General features: G+C 36.1%; 16 protein-coding genes and 2 non-coding genes across 18 annotated transcripts; 8 read left to right on the top strand and 10 right to left on the bottom strand. All coding sequences in view use genetic code 12, as the record gives it.

The window, feature by feature from the left end:
- Positions 1-76: 76 nt before the first annotated feature.
- DEHA2E04840g (DEHA2E04840p) lies at positions 77-1,228 on the bottom strand (the record flags this gene model as incomplete). Its single annotated transcript, XM_459529.1, has 1 exon — positions 77-1,228. The coding sequence occupies one exon, from the start codon at positions 1,226-1,228 to the stop codon at positions 77-79; it is 1,152 nt and encodes a 383-aa protein (XP_459529.1).
- Positions 1,229-1,569: 341 nt separating this feature from the next.
- Positions 1,570-1,641, bottom strand: DEHA2E04818r. Its single transcript has one exon. It is a non-coding gene; the product is annotated as a tRNA-Glu (tRNA).
- A 1,218-nt stretch (positions 1,642-2,859) lies between these two features.
- DEHA2E04796g (DEHA2E04796p) lies at positions 2,860-3,027 on the bottom strand (the record flags this gene model as incomplete). Its single annotated transcript, XM_459528.1, has 1 exon — positions 2,860-3,027. The coding sequence occupies one exon, from the start codon at positions 3,025-3,027 to the stop codon at positions 2,860-2,862; it is 168 nt and encodes a 55-aa protein (XP_459528.2).
- Positions 3,028-3,254: 227 nt separating this feature from the next.
- Positions 3,255-5,150, top strand: DEHA2E04774g (DEHA2E04774p; the record flags this gene model as incomplete). Its single annotated transcript, XM_459527.1, has 1 exon — positions 3,255-5,150. The coding sequence occupies one exon, from the start codon at positions 3,255-3,257 to the stop codon at positions 5,148-5,150; it is 1,896 nt and encodes a 631-aa protein (XP_459527.1).
- A 336-nt stretch (positions 5,151-5,486) lies between these two features.
- Positions 5,487-6,143, top strand: DEHA2E04752g (DEHA2E04752p; the record flags this gene model as incomplete). The annotated part of the gene is made up of 1 exon (XM_459526.1): positions 5,487-6,143. One exon carries the CDS (start codon positions 5,487-5,489, stop codon positions 6,141-6,143), a length of 657 nt encoding a protein of 218 aa, XP_459526.2.
- A 258-nt stretch (positions 6,144-6,401) lies between these two features.
- DEHA2E04730g (DEHA2E04730p) lies at positions 6,402-7,994 on the top strand (the record flags this gene model as incomplete). Its single annotated transcript, XM_459525.1, has 1 exon — positions 6,402-7,994. The coding sequence occupies one exon, from the start codon at positions 6,402-6,404 to the stop codon at positions 7,992-7,994; it is 1,593 nt and encodes a 530-aa protein (XP_459525.1).
- Positions 7,995-8,178: 184 nt separating this feature from the next.
- DEHA2E04708g (DEHA2E04708p) lies at positions 8,179-9,060 on the top strand (the record flags this gene model as incomplete). The annotated part of the gene is made up of 1 exon (XM_459524.1): positions 8,179-9,060. One exon carries the CDS (start codon positions 8,179-8,181, stop codon positions 9,058-9,060), a length of 882 nt encoding a protein of 293 aa, XP_459524.2.
- A 70-nt stretch (positions 9,061-9,130) lies between these two features.
- Positions 9,131-10,207, bottom strand: DEHA2E04686g (DEHA2E04686p; the record flags this gene model as incomplete). The annotated part of the gene is made up of 1 exon (XM_459523.1): positions 9,131-10,207. One exon carries the CDS (start codon positions 10,205-10,207, stop codon positions 9,131-9,133), a length of 1,077 nt encoding a protein of 358 aa, XP_459523.2.
- A 143-nt stretch (positions 10,208-10,350) lies between these two features.
- DEHA2E04664g (DEHA2E04664p) lies at positions 10,351-12,279 on the bottom strand (the record flags this gene model as incomplete). The annotated part of the gene is made up of 1 exon (XM_459522.1): positions 10,351-12,279. The coding sequence occupies one exon, from the start codon at positions 12,277-12,279 to the stop codon at positions 10,351-10,353; it is 1,929 nt and encodes a 642-aa protein (XP_459522.2).
- Positions 12,280-12,509: 230 nt separating this feature from the next.
- DEHA2E04642g (DEHA2E04642p) lies at positions 12,510-12,704 on the top strand (the record flags this gene model as incomplete). The annotated part of the gene is made up of 1 exon (XM_459521.1): positions 12,510-12,704. One exon carries the CDS (start codon positions 12,510-12,512, stop codon positions 12,702-12,704), a length of 195 nt encoding a protein of 64 aa, XP_459521.2.
- Positions 12,705-12,947: 243 nt separating this feature from the next.
- On the bottom strand, positions 12,948-13,021 carry DEHA2E04620r. The gene has a single exon. It is a non-coding gene; the product is annotated as a tRNA-Asn (tRNA).
- A 486-nt stretch (positions 13,022-13,507) lies between these two features.
- On the top strand, positions 13,508-14,260 carry DEHA2E04598g (mitochondrial 54S ribosomal protein YmL8; the record flags this gene model as incomplete). The annotated part of the gene is made up of 1 exon (XM_459520.1): positions 13,508-14,260. One exon carries the CDS (start codon positions 13,508-13,510, stop codon positions 14,258-14,260), a length of 753 nt encoding a protein of 250 aa, XP_459520.2.
- Positions 14,261-14,481: 221 nt separating this feature from the next.
- DEHA2E04576g (DEHA2E04576p) lies at positions 14,482-15,468 on the top strand (the record flags this gene model as incomplete). Its single annotated transcript, XM_459519.1, has 1 exon — positions 14,482-15,468. One exon carries the CDS (start codon positions 14,482-14,484, stop codon positions 15,466-15,468), a length of 987 nt encoding a protein of 328 aa, XP_459519.2.
- A 78-nt stretch (positions 15,469-15,546) lies between these two features.
- DEHA2E04554g (DEHA2E04554p) lies at positions 15,547-15,918 on the bottom strand (the record flags this gene model as incomplete). Its single annotated transcript, XM_459518.1, has 1 exon — positions 15,547-15,918. The coding sequence occupies one exon, from the start codon at positions 15,916-15,918 to the stop codon at positions 15,547-15,549; it is 372 nt and encodes a 123-aa protein (XP_459518.2).
- Positions 15,919-16,161: 243 nt separating this feature from the next.
- On the bottom strand, positions 16,162-17,070 carry DEHA2E04532g (mitochondrial 54S ribosomal protein YmL4; the record flags this gene model as incomplete). Its single annotated transcript, XM_459517.1, has 1 exon — positions 16,162-17,070. The coding sequence occupies one exon, from the start codon at positions 17,068-17,070 to the stop codon at positions 16,162-16,164; it is 909 nt and encodes a 302-aa protein (XP_459517.2).
- A 225-nt stretch (positions 17,071-17,295) lies between these two features.
- On the top strand, positions 17,296-17,562 carry DEHA2E04510g (DEHA2E04510p; the record flags this gene model as incomplete). The annotated part of the gene is made up of 1 exon (XM_459516.1): positions 17,296-17,562. One exon carries the CDS (start codon positions 17,296-17,298, stop codon positions 17,560-17,562), a length of 267 nt encoding a protein of 88 aa, XP_459516.1.
- Positions 17,563-17,733: 171 nt separating this feature from the next.
- On the bottom strand, positions 17,734-18,690 carry DEHA2E04488g (DEHA2E04488p; the record flags this gene model as incomplete). The annotated part of the gene is made up of 1 exon (XM_002770372.1): positions 17,734-18,690. One exon carries the CDS (start codon positions 18,688-18,690, stop codon positions 17,734-17,736), a length of 957 nt encoding a protein of 318 aa, XP_002770418.1.
- Positions 18,691-18,797: 107 nt separating this feature from the next.
- Positions 18,798-21,365, bottom strand: DEHA2E04466g (DEHA2E04466p; the record flags this gene model as incomplete). Its single annotated transcript, XM_002770371.1, has 1 exon — positions 18,798-21,365. The coding sequence occupies one exon, from the start codon at positions 21,363-21,365 to the stop codon at positions 18,798-18,800; it is 2,568 nt and encodes an 855-aa protein (XP_002770417.1).
- Between the last annotated feature and the right edge of the window lie 125 nt (positions 21,366-21,490).

The following is a 21,490-nucleotide window of genomic DNA, read 5'->3' as shown; positions in this document are numbered from 1 at the left end:
TTTCTTATAGAATACATAATTTTAGAAACTACAGCCTGGTACAAGAAATTGAAACCATCGAAGTATATTTATAAACCTAATAATCTCTATAACCGTTTGTATTTTGTTTGGAATTCTTGGATATTTCTCCTAATCCCAAGTCATCTACACCATCATTTTCATCTATCTCAAATTCACCATTCTTGTTCTGATCTTCAGCATGAACCTGAATATTCTTCTTACTTGCTACATAATCTGGATCTGTAGCATTTTCGTCATCTTCGTCTTCAATAATGAAATTATCCTCATCGTAATCAGCAGAATTTAATTCCACATTATTTGCAGACTCAATATCTTCGAAATTACCAAATATAATTGCATCATCACGAGGAATTATACCTCTTTGATGGTAAAATTCTAGTTTTCTTTGCATTTTGTTGTAAATTATGTATGTTGTTAATGATGCCGCAGCACCCGTTATTATGATACTAAGTATATCAATTAAATGGGTAGACTTACCCTTAGTGTCATCCCCCAACTCTTTTAATTTATGTCCGACAAATATATGGATCATCAATTTGGGAGAAGTTATCAATGACGCTAAAAAGTATGTTGTTGCTGGTAATTCCGGAATAGCAGCCAATGCACCATTCGACAATGAATAAGGTAATGGACAAAGTCTCAACAATACCAAGATGAAAAGACTTGAATCCTCTCGCAAAATCTCTGAGAAAGCCCTGAATTTTTTGTTTGAATTCATGAGTCTTTCTGCCCTGCTATGAAGCAAATATCTGAAGACAAGGAACGAACAAAAGGAGCCCGAAATCGATGCACACGCCAATAAGATCCATCCATGTACAAACCCATAAACCATACCCGCCAACATCGATAAGGCTGAAAAGCCAAGCAATGGCGGGAACCCAACCATAAATACCAATGTAAATAGTAAACCTTGGCCAAATTTCAATCCGTGCCACTTATCAGATATGACCACGATTGCTTGTATTATCGATTTATGGAATATCATAATCAAAACCACGACAATAGCATTGAAAACAAAAAGCACCTGAAGCAATGTACGCTTCCACAACGGCTGGCTTTGGTACCAATCTAACGTCTGTTGTCCTACATTCCTCACGAGAAAGAGCTTATCCTGGATAATGCTGTTGGTTCTAGACATAAAATTGTTGCTCTGAGGAAGCTCATTATGGCCTTGGAACGGATCAGAAGAAGAAGGCAACCGAGGCATATCAATTATTCACTTCTGTTGTAATTTATAGCTAATATTATTACTCTATATATACGTATATGATACTAATCAGGCTAATTTTGCCCTGGGTTTAGACTCCACTCAATTTGGTGGTCATGTGCCACTGCCCACCTAATTACCAATTTTTCATAACTATACACTTTCATCAGGTTTTCTATCAAGCAATTCAATCTGATAATCTTGTATCTGCTAGGGAAACATATCCCTTCATTTATAGCCTCGAATGAACTATTAGCAATTGTTGCAGTCCAACAAGTTTGCATTAGCGGTATATTGGAACGTGCATTAAATTCGGATGCATCGAACAAAAAAAAAAGAAATTCCGATACCGGGAGTCGAACCCGGATTTGCTCGGTGAAAGCGAACCGTGCTAGCCGTTACACTATATCGGATAATTCATAAAGTTGTAAGAGAGAGTAAGTATCCATATATTGACTATATAAGTTATACATCATAGTTGCAAAAGTTGTATAAATAGAAGTGATTATTCCCTGAGTTTGGATAATTCGTCAATGGTCACCATTGTATATACTTTAAGAAGGATACAAAGTTTTCTTGAAAGAAACATGGAGTCACTATCTGTGTTGCTTTACCTGGCAATTTAAATCATGCAAAAATTGTGCAAGAAAAGATGCAATAATATGTATATTGCAGCATATAATTATCCTACAAATTAGTGCAAAAGAGGAGCGGAAGTCAAGAAACTACTTCCTGCAAGTGCTTACTGTATACAATATTGCTTTTGATACTTCCCCTAATGTTAAAAGTGACTCATAGGAGTCAGTATTCTGTTTAAATTCAGGCTATATGAATCTGATTAACTTCATAAAACTTGTGAGTCATTTGTAACTATTAACAGTTAGTAATATTATCATATTTCGCGTCATTAATCTGCACGGATGTGGATCATTGTCATTTATTCTTTAATTGTTCGATGCTGAAAATGGTTATTTTTTATATAATAAATCTCATAAGGATTTAGAATTTGATTCTGCAACAACTTCCCTACTCTCCCTTCATGAAAATAAAAGACGAGCTTTTATTCAAATGTACTCACAGTACTAATGACAATATTTGTTGGGATAGAAATCATTTTAATGACCTTTTAAATATAAGGAATTATTGTTTAGAAATCGATAACAGTTTTTTCGGACGATTTGATCAATATTAACGTAGCTTTTTGATGCAATAAAGTTGACACTATACTTATCATTCTAACTGCCAACAATAAATATTCAAAAAAAAGCTAGTTTCATTACAATATCAATATTGACACCTGACAATATTTGCAGTATATTTTAGATTCAGTTTTTTAAGTGAGTCTTTTAAATATATGGCAATTGAGGCTGAATTTAATTAAGCAGGAAAATTTCACAACAGCTGAGCATATACATACTATTGTGTACTTTATTATAAGTATGCAAATTTCACAAGTATATACTAACTTAGTGTGTTCAAGGAAGAAGAAGTGCAACTTAGTCAAAAAAGCATACTATTGCCTTACATGAAATTAGAGTAATAATGTTTATTCCGAAGTAACAATAAAATTTATTGGAAAAACATTTGATTAGTTAACTCAATTCTCAAACGCTTTATTAAAACCAGTTAGGTTAGATAATATGTACAATTGAGTTTGATCGTATTTTGGTTTTCTTGCAGACTAAACTGTATTCTTCCACATTGTTCCCCAGAAAATTATGACAAGAACGCGAACCTTGCAATTCATTACTAAGAATGTGGTCCGATGGCCGTATGCGACGCAAACAATGCGGCGGCATCGGATTCAAGCCTTCAAAGCCTTCAAAGCCTTCAAAGCCTTCACAACATGAACCGATTGATCCTTAAGCTTTATTCGAAAGAGGTTTCAAAACTTTAAAATAGTCTATCGATTGCATTTCTAACGGTTTATATTCCAGAATATCTTAATTCCTTATCTGAGTTCAAGTGATATTTAGCTATAAAATAGGTTAGGGGAATATCGGCACAAAAATATTACTGATCCGAAATGAAATATTTACTTTTATTGGCATTTCTAAGTGTTATTTCTATAGCATGTTCGTGGTCTCCTACAGGAGGATACGCCCCTGGGCAGGTTGATTGTCCAGACAAAAGTTTAGTAAGAGCTGCTTCGGATATATCCGACGAAGAAAAAGAATGGATTGAAGGCCGTAACAAGATTACCAATGAGAATTTGATTAAGTTCTTGGAAAACTGTGACATGAAGGATTTTGATGCAGAAAAGTTCGTCAAAAATACCAGTAAACCAATTACGATTGGTCTTTCATTTTCTGGTGGAGGATACAGAGCTATGTTGAACGGCGCAGGGCAATTATCGGCGTTAGACAACAGAACAGATGGTGCCAGTGACGCAGCCTTGGGAGGATTGTTACAGGCATCTACATACTTGACTGGGTTATCTGGTGGAAGTTGGTTAGTTGGTACTATTGCCTTGAACAACTTCACTTCAGTTCAAAAGATTTTGAAAGATGGAGATATCTGGGATTTGGAGCATTCTATCGTTAACTATGGTGGTTGGAACGTTTTGAGTACTTATAACTATTATAAAAGTATCTCAGATGATTTAAATGCAAAAGAAGACGCTGGATTCGAAGTTTCCTTGACAGATACTTGGGCAAGAGCCTTGTCACACCAATTCTTTGCTGAGTTAGATGATTTTGGCGCTAGCTTGACATGGTCGGGCATTCGTGATATGGATCCTTTCAAGAAATACGAGATGCCATTCCCTATTGTTGTCGCAGATGGTAGAACCCCGGGGACCCAAATCATTAGTTCCAACTCATCTGTGTTTGAATTCAATGCCTTTGAAATGGGATCTTGGGATCCATCCTTGTATCAATTCAGTGACGTCAAATATATCGGTACTGATGTTGATGATGGTGAGTCTACTAATGGTACTTGTATTGGAGGATTTGATAATGCCGGGTACGTTTTAGGTACATCTTCTTCATTATTCAATCAATTTGTATTACAAATTAATACCACATCTCTTTCCGAGACTGTCCAGAATATAATCTCACATTTCTTAGATAAGGTTTCCGATGCTGAAGATGACGTTGCCATTTACAAGCCAAATCCGTTCTACAAAACAGATGAAGCTGCAGTCAAATCAATTGTTAAGAATGATACCCTTTACTTAGTTGATGGTGGTGAAGATTTGCAGAATGTTCCGTTGCACCCATTAATACAACCTCAGCGTAATGTTGATGTTATTTTTGCTTATGATAACTCTGCGGATACAAACGAGTCTTGGCCAAATGGTGCGTCATTAGTTGCCACATATGAGAGGCAATTTTTAGAACAAGGTAATGGTACTATTTTCCCACATGTTCCAGATGTCAATACATTCCTTAATTTGAACCTAACAGCCAGGCCAACATTTTTTGGATGCGATGCAAAAAACTTGACTTCGCTACTCTCGGATACTTCTGACAAAGATTCTGTTTTCGATTCTCCTTTAGTTGTTTATACTGCCAATAGACCATTCAGTTACTGGTCTAATACATCTACATATAAATTAGATTACGAAGACAACGAAAAGAAAGGAATTATACAGAACGGTTATGAAGCTGCTTCACGATTGAATAGAACTTTGGATGATGAATGGGCTGCGTGTGTTGGATGTGCAATCATCAGAAGAGAACAAGAAAGAAATGGTATCGAACAATCTGACCAATGTAAGAGTTGCTTCAATAAATATTGCTGGAATGGTGATCTCGATTCAACTGATCAACCAGGGGTCAATTTCACTACTACTGGTTTAACAGATGGTGAAAACCGAATTTCTAGTGGTGTATCCTTAATATTCGGAAACAGTCACCAAATTATGATGTCCATCGGTTATGCTCTATTAGCCTCCGTTGTATTTTCTATTGCTGTCTAAGAGCACAAGTAGTCCCTATTCTAATTTAAACTAGAAAAATAGAAATAGAGATATAAATAGAAATATAAATAGAAATAGAAATGTTATTCATTATAGATCTATACTGAGTGTGCCACTATTGTATTTTTCGTTACAGTAATTTCTGTGGATCATGGCGTTCAGATTCGCGATAATTTGTTAGTATGTAGCCGTTTTGCATCAATTCTTAATGCTGTGGAGGCTTCAAGACTAATTAACGTATACGATGTATTACTACTAATCATTTAAAAAAAACGCCTATATCCTTGATAAAACCCAGAGTATATTTGCCGTTTTTAGTTCGCAAGGTATTCTACTATGACTGTCTCTAGTACCGCATTAATCGAAGACGACTTTGACTTGTTGGTTCCAATTCACCACCCCTCACAGCCATTAGACGTAAGGCATTTAATACAAACCAAAGCTTCACCGTATCTGGAGCCGGATCACTTGCTAGATCTCACCAGGTTAAGCGATGAATATCGCATTCTCGCTTTGGCATTACAATCATTCCATCCAATTGATAACTACACCTATGCTTATTCTACTTATCTGGAAGCATTTAATCTAGAAATTATCATCGACCTTGTGAGGAAATATTCGTTGCAATTGAACTTTACATTTCCTCCAACCACTGTGTATATCATTGTCTTCAGATCTGCTTTATATGAAGATGTCCGAAACTCTTCCGAAAAGCGCCAATTTCTTGCAAATATCGACAAGGCATCTCATGCCGAAGCAAATGAATCAGGAGGTTTACTAAAATATTGGTTTGGTATTCCAGATGACACCCTGGGGAGAAACTTAGCTACATGTTGGTGGAGAAATCGAGGAGATGCAAAATTGGGTGGTGGAGGTAAAGCTCATCGCAAAGGTATGAATGAAGTCAAAAGTTGGTTCAAGCATTGGCAGGTAGAAGAATATACCTTACAAATATTCGAACAGGCTAGCGGCTTTTCATTTGATAGAATCTAAGCATATGTAAAATGTGTAAAAGCCACACTTGCTGCTGAGAAATGAGGTTCCACAAAATGCCTCTTATCGCTGGATGAGACAAACTCATGTATTTTAGTTAATCCCAATTGATATTATCGTACTTTCATAGAAACTTCTATTATAAGCAAGTTATAGTCGAATAAAATATTCAATAGGAATAAAATTGTATCATATTCAATAGGATAAAAGCCTAAATTGTTACTCAGATAATATCGCTACAGGGATTAAATAAGTTACATGATGCCTTCATCAATTGTAGTGAATAGCGAAAACAATGAGGATCAGTCATCGAAAACTGGTAAAATAGTAGAAGAAGAATGGAATGTATCTGATACAGCTCTTTCGTCTGAATCGACTTTATATGAGAATTCTGGATTTAGTGAAAGGTATTTGGAAAAGTCCAAATTGCTATCAAGAGCAATTGATGAAATAGGGTTTGGAAAATACCAGGTCGGGCTTTTCTTTGTGGCAGGATTCGGATGGCTCTCTGACAATGCTTGGCCTATAGTGACAAGTCTAATTTTACCAAGGTTGACGGAGGTCGATGGTGTACATTCTCCAGCAGGAAAAGGGCCATATTTGACTTTAGCTCAGAACTTGGGATTGTTAGCAGGGGCTTTGGTCTGGTCTTTGTCATCAGATATAATTGGAAGAAGATGGGCATTTAATTTGACGTTCTTATGTACCGCAATATGGGCTACTGTTGCAGGATCATCTCCCAACTTTGCTGCTATAGGGGTCTTTTCTGCATTGTGGAGTTTTGGAGTCGGAGGAAATCTTCCAGTGGATTCTGCAATCTTCATTGAAAATTTACCGTCTCGCCAGAAGTATCTTTTAACAATGATGAGTGGGTTTTGGGCTTTAGGACAAATCCTTGCAAATTTAATTTCGTGGGGGTTAATAGGGAATTATTCGTGTAGTGATACAGATACAGTTTGCCATAAGGCTGATAACAAGGGATGGAGGTACTTCTTATTCACTATGGGGGGTATTACATTTCTAATGTTTTTTTCTAGATTTGCATTCAGAGTGCTAGAATCACCAATGTTCTACATGGCAAGAGGAGACGACGAGAAAGCGATAGAGAATTTGTATAAAATTGCTAAAATTAATGGGAAGTCTGTTAGTTTAACGCTAGAACAGTTGGAAGAGGTCGATAAAAAATACGGCGACCAGGAGATTGTCCCTTCTAAACATGCTCATTTATCGAAATTCAAATTGACTCATATAAGAGACTGTTTTTCATCTCGTAAATTAGCCATCTCAACATCTCTTGTTATATTTGCGTGGGGAGTAATAGGTCTTGCATTTCCTTTGTATAATGCGTTTTTACCTTCCTATTTAGAAAGAAATGGTGATGCAAATGAACCTCTCCCAGTACACCTAGTGTACAGAAACTCATTGATAGTTGCAGTTATAGGTATACCAGGTGCTATTGTTGCTGGTATTTGTGTCGAACTAAAAATCGGTAGAAAAGGAACTCTTTTTATTTCATTGATTTTGACGGGTGTTTTCCTCTATTGCTCCACAACTGCCACTACGAGTAATGCAAACTTAGGCTGGAATTGCGGATTCAGTTTTTTTTCAAATATAGTGTATGGAGTTCTCTATGCCTACACCCCAGAAATATTTCCAACAAGAATTAGAGGCACAGGCGTTGGTCTTGCTGCTTCCTTCAATCGTGTTATGGGTGTATTTGCCCCAATAATTGCAATTTATGCAGATATCACTACATCTGCACCAATTTATGTCAGTGGAGCTTTATTTATGTTTGCTGGACTTCTTACATTACTTTTCCCTTATGAGCCTAGAGGTAAATCTAGTTATTAAGGCTATTTATATGAAAAATGTATATTTTGTTCTGTGTATAGCTCAATAGAATTCGCAATCGAATTTAAGCTTGCGAGTAGATTTGAGAAGATTTATAATCTTCTGCTACTTCCTAGAGTTTACAATTGTATGCTATTTAGCCTGATTGATGAACTAAAAACTACTCAATTATATTACTTAAACCATGACATTTAATACGGAACAAGAAATTTTTCAATTTCAGGGTAGATTGTTAAAATTATCCCATTCATCCCTGACTACCAATACAAAGATGGATGTAAATGTATTCCTTCCCCCTCAGGCATTGGAAACATCGTCTTCAAAAACTCCAGTCTTAGTTTATTTGTCGGGATTAACTTGTACACCTAACAATGCGTCGGAGAAGTCCTTTTTGCAATACTTTGGTACTAAATATGGGTTTGCTGTTGTTTTTCCAGACACCTCACCAAGAGGTGCTGGTATTGCAGGAGAGGACGAGTCATATGACTTTGGTACTGGTGCCGGATTTTATCTTGATGCTACGGAGGAGCCATGGCTGAAAAATTATAACATGTATTCTTATGTTCATAAGGAATTATTGACCGAATTGGCTAAACAGTTTTCTCAATTAGATTTTGAAAACAAAATTTCGATCCTTGGCCATTCCATGGGAGGATATGGTGCTTTGACAGGTTTCTTTAAGAATCCAGGTAAGTACAGATCTGTCTCTGCGTTTGCACCAATTTCAAATCCTCTGAATTGTCCTTGGGGAGAAAAGGCTTTTGGTAACTACTTAGGAAAAAATAAGCAAGCCTGGTATGAATACGATCCAACACATTTAATCAAAAATTATTCGAACGGTAACCAGCCTGATATATTAATACACCAAGGATCAAAGGATGGATTTTACCACAAAGATCATCAATTACAACCTGAAAACTTTGTAAAGGCTGCCAAAGAAGCGGGATACAAGGGTAATATTGATTTGAGAATTGTAGATGGTTATGATCATCTGTACTTTTTCATTAGTAGTTTTGTTGAAGACCATGCTAAACATCACGCTAAATTTTTGGGTTTATTAGACTAGGGTAAAGTACATGATATATAGCTCTATGTATTTAATACAAGATGATTATGACGATATATTATGAGGGAGTTTATAAACCTTCCTTGAACTTAGAGTCCCAAGCAACACACCACTTAATTTTATTGTCATTTGATTTATTAACATCTTTGACAATTTTAATTAGTTTGTAACATATCTTAGTAATATCCTGCGAGTTCAGTACACTCTCTTCATCAACCTCTTTGCTCATCATCAAATCGACAATAAGCGTATCTATTTTATTAACAAGCAGACGCTGAACATCGTTTATATTATTAATTATATCGCCAGACGTAACAGAAGGTAATGATCTAGTTACTGATGTTAATAATAGTTTGATTAGCTTAATTTTAGATAACCACAATTGTGAAAACTCAATTAAATTTTCCTTTCCTTCTTTGTTTCCATTTTCTTTTTCCGGGATTTCATTTGTTGGAGGTGCATCTTCCTCTTCACTTTCATCATCACTAAAGCCAAATGGATCATCATCCATATCAAAATCGTCAGGGTTTTCCGCCCATTCTTCGAACTCATCTAATCCATCTTCTATCAAAATTATGCTTTGTTTTATTTTTTTAGACAATACACCTAGTTCTCCGTCCTTAACCAACTTGGATAATGCATCACAATTTGACCATATCTTCCCTACCGAAACTAATCTTCCATCGATTCCATTTTCGCTGTGGGACGCTGGAGCTTGAGTTTCAGATCCTTCACTAGTATCTAATTCCATGGTCGTCAATTCATCTGCAAATTGGCTGTTCGATTCTATAAGCAATCTAACACTGTTCAAGATCTCTTTATAAAACATGTCCGATATTATTTTACTTTTCAACTGGCTTACAAGTGAAATTATTAATACCAAACTTTCAGATAATTTCTGCAATGTATTAAATGCTGCATCAGTTGACTTTATAAGAGTTTCAGGTTTGAACACAATCCCAACCTTTGTCGTATGAGCTCTAATTAGCTTTGCTAATTTGTCTAACTCTTCTAATGGATTTGTAACTTCTGCAGCCTTTATTTCTGAGAGCGAAGTATTAGAGCTCTCAAGACATACCAGCCAATATTGTAAAGCTTCTTTAAAAGACTGAATTAAATTCTTTAGATCTAATCTATCCTTGGCCATCCTTATTCTTCTAAGATAATAAGATAAATTGTAGACTACAGTCTTCTGTATCGTTTATTTTACATTCAGATGAGTTTAAAAAATTGTGTTATATACACTACCATTCATAGCTCAAGATAGCTATGATCTACCCTATAATTGGATCACCAGTCATCATCATCATCATCGTCATCACTTCCTGCAACTTTGTCTTTCCTTTTATTAAGTGCTGAAGCTAATGCATCTGCTAAACTAGCCGGTTGACCAGTTCCGGGAGGTGCAGCGGAGCTTGGAATACTTGGTGATTCACCTTTCGCTTCCAGTAATAACACACTAGGCTTTTCAAGCTGAGACTTATCAGTTTTTTTAAGTGATCCAAGCCCAGAACCTCTAATTGATGCCAAAAGTGCATCTCTTGAAGGATCGACTGATGGCAATGGTGCGGTTTCACCCATATTTGACGGTGGTAAGGGTGGTGGTGGAGGGGCACCACCAGTAGCAGTAGGTGGTAAAGGTGGTGGTGGAGGAGCACCACCAGTAGCAGTAGGTGGCAAAGGAGGCGGTGGAGGAGCACTACCTGTAGACTGTGGAAAACGGGGAGGTGGAGGAGGATGAGAAGCCCCGGTGGAAGCAGGAGGTATAGGTTGCTGTGGGCGTTGGTTATAGGTCGAGGTTTGGCGAGATGGTGGTGCCTGATTATGTGTAGGTGGGAGTGGAGGTGGATTGGTCGCAGTTTGAGGCGAAAAGGCTCCTGGCTGTTGACCTTGTGGGCCAGTAACATTAGTTCTTGCAGCCCTTGGAGGTGGAGCCGGAGGAGCATTGGCTCTAGCAGCTCTTGGTGGTGGCGGCGGTGGTGGAGCACCTGTTCTTTGAGGAGCAACAGGTGCTGTGCCTGCTCTTGGAGGAGGAGGAGGAATACCTGCTGTGGAAGTTTGATTAGATCTCGATGGAGGAGGTGGCGGCACAGGTCTTGCTCCTTGAGGAAGCGCTGGAGGAGCATTATGTGACTGCTGGGGTGGTGGTTGTGTGAACTGTTGTTGAGGTTGCATACCAGGCCCTTGATTCGATTGATTTGGTTGCGACATGGAGTAACCGGGAACTGGTGGTGCAACCGCAGTAGCTGGAGGTAACCTAAATTTCGGTTTCGATTCTACCTCTTCAGCAGGAGAAGGAGATGGTGATGGACTATGCGAAGCATCTGTAGCGGAAGCGTAATCAGAAACTGGAGGCGCAGAACTTTCACCTGCTGTCTGAAAGTTGAAATTATCAGTTGATGAATTAGCTGATGGACCTGGTGATTTAGCCGGAGGCGGAGGCGGAGGTGGTGCCTTTTTGTTCTTCAAAGATGAAGAAGACGAAATCCTTGTTGAAGGCTCAGGTACAAATTCATGCTTTTTATGTAATTTTCGAGGAATTGGAGGCTCTAATCCAACGAGAGGCCCTCCTTGTTGCGCAATGTAACTTTTAATAAAATCTCTGTTATCCGCAATCATATCTTCTGTGATACCTGCAGCCTCCAACTCCGAGTATAAAGATCTCCATTCTGGCGGAGGAACATCATCGTAGTATAAGACCCCTTTTGCTCTCCGGGACCGTTGAGCCGTATTAACATCCATATATTCTCCCCTTGGTCCTGGCATATTATGCCCCAGGGAGGCTGGGTTAGACTCCTTTAACGCAATTGCATTTTTGTTATTAACTGTTTGCTTTGATCCGTGCTTCTGGCGTCCAGTAACACGCTTATAAAAGTGGGATGCGTCATTGGTGTCCTCGAATAATAATCCCACCAAACAATCCTCTATTTCAAACGTATGAAAAAACTTTCTATCCTGATAGTATTCAAAGTCAATGTACAATTCTTGATCCCATAAAACACCCCTATGCCCCAAAATATCAACCAACTTCAAAAAAAACGTATGTCCCACCAAATCATCTACCAAAACTATAGCACCTAATAATTCTGTATATTTCCACTCTGTTGGATCAGGGTAAGCAATATATAATCTTGCCACAGTAGCATCAATGATTTTATTATTAGCCTTGGGAATGACCCTTTTAATCTTTTCCTTATCGGCTTTAGTTAAGATACCCATTGTACGTTTCCTGTTATTGATTTCCTTTCTAATTGGCCTTTATAATAGACGCCATAATGGTTAACAGAAGGTTGACTATCTGTTAAACGAGCTGTAACCTGTAAACTCCGTGATAGAAGCAACATTTACAGGTTAAGCAAATTTTGATAATTTTTCTTTTGCTCATGTCAAAAGCGTCTATAGATATAGAATAACTTCAATTATATTTAACCGTACTAATTAAAATCAATATGTCAGGTCGTCAAGGAGGTAAACAAAAGCCATTAAAGAATCCAAAGAAGAAGCAACTGGACGAAGATGAAGAAGACGTTGCTTACAAGGCGAAGCTTAAGGCTGACGCTCAAGCTAAGAAGGATATGGCCAACAAGGCCAAGAAAGGTGGCCCATTAGTCGGTGGTGGTATCAAGAAGAGTGGTAAGAAATAAACTACTGAATAATTGGATGTGAAAGAATGTTGGCAAGTACATTTAATTTTGATGTATGTATATGTAATTGTTCCGAACGTTTAATGTGTAAGTACATACAGGCAACTTAAGTAAACATTTTGATATTTTGAATTTATTGTAGGAATAAGATATTGTAAAACGAATTGTATTCGTTTTGGGGGGGTTATTTGGTTATAGTGATCTTTCAACAGTGTAGATGATTTGGGATTGAAAAAATAAAGACGACCTCGGTGAGGGTCGAACTCACGATCTTGAGATTAACAGTCTCACGCCTTAGCCAACTTGGCCACGAAGTCGTACTTTAGTGTGGAGAAAGCTTGAAGTTGACAAGAGTACTTTGCGCTTAATTAGTGACATTGGGCTGAAGTGATCTAGTTAGATTGCTTGGTTGTATGTAATTATGGCACTAATGTCAATGCACTGGTCAATGAGACAAATAACGTCAAATTGTAGTGGCATTGGCATTTAAACATTGTAGGTTGTATATAACCAAAAAATGACTATTTTTGAGCAATGTGCTTTTGTTTGCTGATCAATGACTTGCTTAGTACCTTATTTAATTAATGGTTAAAGAATTAACCGGTTATTTGATACCAAACCATGTAAACCAGCTTATAGTTACAGCTATTGTCAGATAGAGATATAAATGTCGCAGTGCTAATATAGGTCAATACGACATTCAGAATTTTGACACGACATTTGTACTAGAACAAAATTTTTCAATTCGCTGATCATGAAAGCTTACAAGCACATTAGCACTATAATATACAACACATAAAGGGATGCCATCGTTACAGAAATTCCATGCTAACGTTGCACGTCACGTTAAGCTGATGGACAAAAATTTGTGTGCCAATTTAATCCGTCATGAATATATTGTCACTGGTAGAACAAAGGCCAAGAGATCACAAAGGAAGATCGAACGTTTCTTGAGTAGAGCCGTTAGTGAAAACAAGCAGATGTCGGAAAAAGATGAAGAATTCAAACTTAAGAACAATAAAGCATTTGCTTTCTTACAACCTCCAGATAAACAAGAAGTCGGGTCGAAAGTGATCAATGACTTAGTGAATAGATACCCAAAGAGAACACACGGGTTCACCCGTATTATAAAGTTGGAACCAAGATTAGGAGAAGATAAAGCTCCGATGTCCGTTTTAGAATTGGTGGATTCGGAATACGAAATAAAATTTTGGTTCACAGCTAAGATTGTTGCCAGATTGGAATTACAAGGATTGGAATTGGATGATTTGACTAAACATACCGTTACTAAATTAACACAGTTCCGTGTCAATGGTGAAGATAAGTTCCGTGAAGCAGTTGAAACTGCCAAAGTTGAATTTTTCAAATATGATCCCGAATCTGGTGAAGTCACCGACGCTGACATGAAAGAAAATTTAAAAAACTTACCAAGAAACTTAGAATATAATGGTGGTTCTATGTCTGGTAAATTATTAATGTCCAAGAAATTTAAAACCATTCCTAGACCAGAAGCCAAAAAGGTTGAGCTTCCAAAATCACCATTCTTGTCATCCTAAATTTCATTTTAAAATATTTGTAATGAATAATTGTATATAGAATATAATCCTCCCTCTATTCATTTAAATGGAGATATGATTTAATGTATATTTGAACATTAAGCGGTTTATATTATAGCATATATCTTGTAGCACTATAGATATTGTGTAACACGAATGAGCATATAAAGTAGTCTCACGCATCTGAAGAAAGTATTGAACTTTCACCATAGACATATCTAATGTTGTTTTCAAATAATAAGATACATGCGGAAGGTAAGCTTGCATTGATTGTTGGTGCTTCACAAGGACTTGGAGCTGATTTAGCATTGAAGCTTTACCAGCAAAATTGTTCGGTTATACTTGTTGCAAGAACAGAAACCAAATTGGTAGCTCAAATAGAAAGAATTCAAAGTTCTAGCCCTGAAAATAATGCCACGTTAAGTTATAAATGTTGTGACGCCTCAAATTATGAAGATTGTGTGAAATTATGGAATGATTTGATTGTGGATCAGAAACAAGATCCAGACTTCATATTTTGTTGTGCTGGATCATCCATTCCTAAATTGTTCAGCGATTTGACAGCTAAGGATTTTGCAATTGGTATTAATACAAACTATACTACTTCTTTGAATATAACACATACTGGGTTCAAACAAGTGCTTGGTCAGTTTTCAGATCTTTCATGCGACCAATACAAAAAACGTCATGTTATTTTTGTTTCTTCTGTTGTAAGCTTTTATCCATTTATTGGATACAGTCAATATGCACCATTGAAAAGTGCTATACAATCACTTTCCATTATATTACGCCAAGAGATGGGGCCTTTTAATTATCGAGTTTCGTGTGTGTTCCCTGGTAATTTTCAAAGTGAAGGGTATGAGGAGGAACAAAAGACCAAACCTTCAATTACCAAATCGATCGAAGGTTCAAGTAAGCCAATATCAGGGGAAGATTGTGCTGATATAATACTTAACCAATTGAACAGAGGATACGACACAGTTACCACGGATTTCATTGGATGGTTATTAGGGTGCTCTGTTCTAGGTGTCTTACCTAGATCGTGGGGCTTCTTTCAAGTAATTGTCTCGTTTATATTCCTGATTATTGCTCCAATTGCAAACTACGTAGTTTATAGAGATGTACTCAAGTTTTTCAAAACTAGGAGTACGCGTGAAGTGGAAGAATATGAAATCGTCTCTACAGATGATAACAAGAAAACCCTCTGATTACATTCGTATCAATAACTTCAGTATGTATTTAAATTATACACATTTTATGACTCGATTCTATCTAGACAATAAACTTCATTTTTTCTCTACTACAGAAGCAGCGACTTTATCCGTTAATTCATTGAAGGTTTTGTCAGCCTCAATCCCCCATTGGTACCAATTAATTCCGTATATCCAATTAACCATTTGGATTATTTCATCGTTCCAAATATCTTTACAAGTTTCCACGGTATTCGAACGAGTGATAGAGTTATGCTGGTTACTGATTGGAATCACTTCTCTTGTAATATCTCTGTCTGTAAGAATTCTATTATTTATTATGTTGTCTGAAGCTTTCAAGTGAGTTGAGACGAATTTCAGATTTTTACGGAAATATTCTCCAGTATAATAAGTCAAAGCAGAAGTTAATAAAACTCCACCTAAGAAGCCATGAATCCTTCCTCCCATTTTTATTTGTTCGGTGTTTTTATAGTACAATTATGCCTAGTATTCTTTAGTTCATGTTTTCCAATCATGTTGAATACATTAAGTCGGATGTCGAAAAATGTCGCATCCTTCATTTGTTACTACTTGATCTAGAAACTACTTACCTAAATGGTTCACATATATTGCAGAGTATTAGTAAGAATGGTTAATATATACATGTAATTATTGGGAAGACCAATTATGGTTCGGCCTTTTATCGTTATCTCACAATTGCTCATCGCTAGCATAAGCTTCTTGAATTGTTTTACCAAGTGCATTTCTTAAGAATGGGAATACTTCAATCTTATGTAAGACTACATTAGCACCGCTATTTCTCAATTCTTGGACTTCTTCAATGGCTTCTTCAGTGTCACGCAACAAAAATGGCAATTCTTCAACAACACCATTTAATGGAGTTTGGAACTCTTCGGTGCTTTGAGGGTTTTGGCTCAAATATCTCTTCAACTTCAAATTGGCAACATATGACAATCCTTCAACGAATTTTACATTGATATCTTCTTCCAAATTGTAGTCCTCTAATTGCGGTTGAATCCCGAAAAATGCGTACTGCAATCTGACCAATTTTTCATTAAATGAAACAATCTCAGAAGAATCCGCATTGATATAGCTTTCCTCAAAGTCTGATAAATATTCCTTTTGGTTGTCAGTGAAGGTCTGAACTCTTTCGTATGCAACTTGTCTCTCTATTAAAGCTTGTTTAATTCTTTTTTGTGTTAATGTTAATTTATCATCAAGATCATTATGAGCATGTGTTGATCTTTCGTTAAAAGAATCAGCCAATCTAACCTCTCTGGCTAAGATGTTACGTTCCTTGAGGATCAAATACCATAATTTGTGTAAATCTTCGAAGGACTTACGACGTAATTCTGGTAAACCCCATGGACGTGATTGGATGTCCAAATCGACAGTTTCACGGAAACAAGTCTCTGACTTGTTTCCGTCTGGGAAAAACGCCCACAATGGGTGATCTGGAGAAACATCAAAATTCTTGTGAGTTGGAACGATAGGCTCTCTTAATTTTATTGACTTCAAATCTGTGAATTTCAAAGCTTTATTTCTAGCCAAATATCTTGAGCTCCCCAGAAGAGATCTTATCGAAAGATGAGAAGCCATCTTTATATGATTAGTATATTACTGGAGTATCAATCTTATAATACTTTGTCTATATAGAGCTGATGAAAAATTTTGGATGTAGACATTTTCGAGTTTTTTCAACATGCGACATTTGACGACATCCAACACGACATTGGGTTTTGTCTTTTTCATACTATACGGTATTCAACACCAATATATTACAGTTTATCCCCATTGCAAAGACAAGTAAGTAAAGAGTCAACGATGTCAACTGTAAGGACAGAACAACAACAACAAGAACCACTTGACTTAGTTCGTTATCAGTTAGACGAATTGGTTTTGGTCAAATTAAGAGGTGCTCGTGAAATGAAAGGTAAATTGCAAGGATATGATTCCCACTGTAACATGATATTAAGTGACGCAGTTGAATATATATACGATGTACCAGAAGGACAAGAACCAGTTACTAAAAATACGGATATGGTTTTTGTAAGAGGAGATTCTGTGATTTTGATTAGTCCTGTGAACTAAGAAATAGAAATATAACCAACGATATTAATCTGCCTACCGATAAAATTAATATAATGAAGTTCGATATTGAGTGGACATTCATCTGTATAATATGTTGAGAACTCTGTGGAGTTTTTAGATCTATAGTAATATATATTATTAAAAAGGTTAATTATGTAATTCGTACAATTTCTATGATTCCATCTCTTCGTCAGAAATATCCACAGAATCTTCAAATTTGTTCAAAGTTTCTTTTATGAGGTCCAATTTTCTTGCATTATTACTCCATCTTTCCTTGGATTCTGCACCATGCTCGATGACGTCCTTTATGTTGATAATTAAATTTTCAATCATTCTATCATACTCATCTACACTTGTAAGGGACGTAGCAGTATCAACCGTAGCAGATTTTGATACATCATAAATGTATTTATCTTCTTCTAAAAGATGAAAGGTTCTCCCATTTCGTAAGTGTTCGTCGATGTAACGGGTTATATTCTTTGGTTGATTAGAATCAATGATGTTATCGGGGTCGTCGTCATTGCCTATATTTTTCAACTGATTCAATTTAGTATCCACATCACTGAATAACGTTTCCATATCAGCCGAATGGAATATTAAAGACTGAACGTCTATATCCTTACTATTTTCGTCTGGTTCATTTATACCATCGCTTACTATCCTATTCATTCTTTTAGCGGTTCGACTATTAAGCCCATTTTCAAAACTCTTAAGTAACAATCTCATCTTATCCAATAATGGCTTCTGAACATTTTTTAAAGTGTCTATTTCTGATTTTAAGTCAGTTTTTCTCGCTAATAATGCATCATATTGTAAGTTAAGTTCTTCGATATATGGTGGAGGAATATTCTGTTTGATATCGAGATTCAGATTTAAAATTTGCAAATGAGTCTTATATATTTCACAGACCTTGTCAAAATCATACAGCAATTGTTTAATTTTGAATTTATTTGAATCGGATACCAATCCCTCTTTTGATTCCGTTATTTCTTGGGAGATTGATGTTGTTAATTCATATATGTCTTGTCTGATTTTTAAGTACTGTTGCGCTATTTTATCATAATTTTTTAGATAGTTAGATATAACCTCATCAATGAGGTCCTGCTGTTTGTTTGTAATTAATACCATAATATACAGCTTCGTATTGTAATTAAAGTAAATGCAATCTTAGGTTATATTTTGAAAGATATAATATTTCAGCTATAAATTTAAATACTGTATATAACTTACTATAATCATTGTGGATTTGCACCTAGTGCCCACCCTAAACCAGATACGAATAAATTAGATAACTTGTCACTAGCCTGTGTTGTAGTATTTGACGCATCATTCATAATGTCACTAGCTAAAGTAGCCATACGTTCAGGAACAGCGTCAGTCGTAGAAGATAAGCCCTTGGTGTAGTAACCTTGTTGCAGATTTATGTACCAGTCTTCGATTTGGCTATTAATGCTTTCCCATTGTTTTAATATGAGTCTACTATTGTCAATAGAAGTATCTGATGGTTTAGAGTATTTGAGGGTTTTGGATAATATTTCTCTCTGCTTTATTAATATGTCAATCTTATCGTTTTGTGGAGAACGAGATTCATTAAACCATTCAGGGGAAATAAATTTACCCACTTGATAGAACGTGAGCCAAAAGTCATTCAAGTTTTTGTTCAGGTCGACCGAATAATGATCAAGTAGTTCATTAGATTGCCTATATGCAAATTGAAAATTGTTATCAACTAATGCTGACTCAATGCAAATAGATTTCAATTTGTTGAAATAAAACGTAGGCTCTGACCGGTTATCATTGAAGAATATAAGGAGATCATTCAAAATTTTGTATAATTTTTCGAATGCCAAGTATGATTTTGGGTTCTGTTCTAGAATGGTAGAAATTAACGCCATAGGTGACCGCTTTTGTTCATCCAAATCAAGAGCACCCATCAGGGAGACGGAGCTGAATTGGCTGATTAAGTCAGAAGGAACAAAAGGGGATCCCTTTTGAATAACAATCTTAAAGTTCTTGATATTGGACACAGCCTTAAATAAATGCTTTATTCTTATGATTTCTTCTTTGTTAATAGCTGATAATTGTTCATCAGTCGAAATTTTATCATATAGTTCAATACTTTGAGAAGCTTCATGTAATCTTCCGATTTTGTTATTAAAGTTCGACGCTTTATTAAATGATTCCCAAAACTTTTTCAGAATTATAGAAAATAGAGCATCAACAGAGATGGACAACTCTCCCTTCTCATAGAAGTCACCGACTACATCAAATAGATTATTGAATAAAAATCTATCAATAATAAGCTTATTTATAGATTCGTTATTTGCTTCATCGTTTGCAATAAATGAATCAGTGAATAAGCGAGCAGACGATAAAATCATGGTCCAGTTATTAGTATTGAGATTCGTCATTATTTTAGCTACCTCTCGCTCACCATATGAGAAATCGGACGCGGTTGAATACTTTAATTTCAAAAACTCAAGAATCGTGAATTTATTTGTAGGGTATAACCTCTCACAAGTTATTATAGCTTCGTGAAGAAAACTAATCGACGAGGGACTAGGGTTGAATAACTGTGCAAATGGGTTTGAAGGGTCATTCATAAATGCATCAAGATCAGATGAATTATCCAAAGAATCAAAATCTAGTTTATCTATAGCATAGTCAGTTTTTCCACTATGCGGAGATCCCACTCGTTTCTTGATTACGTCCAAACTATCCTTTATGGAATCATATAATTTTAACATTTCTATCGATGAGACCTTTTCAACTGTTTCATAAAATATTGCGTAATAGTAGCATGAACCCAAAAAAAATCTTAGAATATTCTCATAGTTTGAAATCTCTAGAACATCATTATTATAATCCTTAAAAGATATAATGGATCGTATTGCATTATTCCATATTTTATATTTCTTCGAAGGTTCTTGAACATTCCAATCTCCTCTAAAGTATAGCCATTCTAATAATGGTTTAAAATCATAGCCTTGATAAACAACTAACGGCATAATGACCTTAGAAACCCAATTGCTAACAGACAATTTTTCACTATAAGCCGGCAGATTCAAAGGTTCAATGAGTATATGCAACATTTCATTGAACGATTCCGACTTTAAAAATTGGAAAAGATCCAATAGCGAATTGCTATTAAGTGACCCATAATTGTCCCAGTAGTACATGAACGGGACTATAATGCCTCGATACCATTTATCAAATGGAGCATATCCTTCTAATATCTCAAACAATGGATTTAAAACACCTATCTCAGTGCAGTACTTCGATAAGAATAAAGCCTTCGCTTGAACGAACTGGAAGAGCAATTCATTGTTTGACTGGTTAGTGGTTAATGTATATCCGTACTGTTCACATTGTAACCTATTATCTAAAGCCAAATCATACGCAGCTTGGACCAATAGACCATCATCTAGCGACAATATAGCACTGTCATCTATTTTGAACCGACTCGAGATCCAATTGGCAAATTCTTCTAAGTCTTCGTACAACCCTTCAGAAGCATTTAGACTTCGATCCTCTGGGGAATTTGCATAATTCACAACTCCCTGTGCAAACCTTGCAATATTCTCGATTGAGATATATGAGCGAGTTGGATATATGAGCAATAAGCCTAGTATATTATGAAGATTTGTGTATGTATGGGGTTTTCCAACATCCATGTCTGAACCCAAGGAATTAAAGACATTGGATAAGTCATCAACATCAACATTTGTAGTAGATGAAAGCAAATAGACGATACTAATGTATATCTTAGCATCAGCGATTAGTACATTATTATCATCATTCATAATCAGTTATTTGTTGAGATCAATTTATTATCAACATTTACAATTCGAATTTGGTATCAGTTTTTCAAGACTTTAAAAGCTTCGCGTCAATATATATTTAATGGAATTATTTATTCAATACAACA

This window comes from Debaryomyces hansenii (genome assembly GCF_000006445.2).
Source record: "Debaryomyces hansenii CBS767 chromosome E complete sequence".
Lineage (NCBI taxonomy): Eukaryota > Fungi > Ascomycota > Pichiomycetes > Serinales > Debaryomycetaceae > Debaryomyces > Debaryomyces hansenii.
The sequence above is the reverse complement of the archived record's forward strand: the minus strand, read 5'-3'. Positions and strand labels throughout refer to the sequence as shown.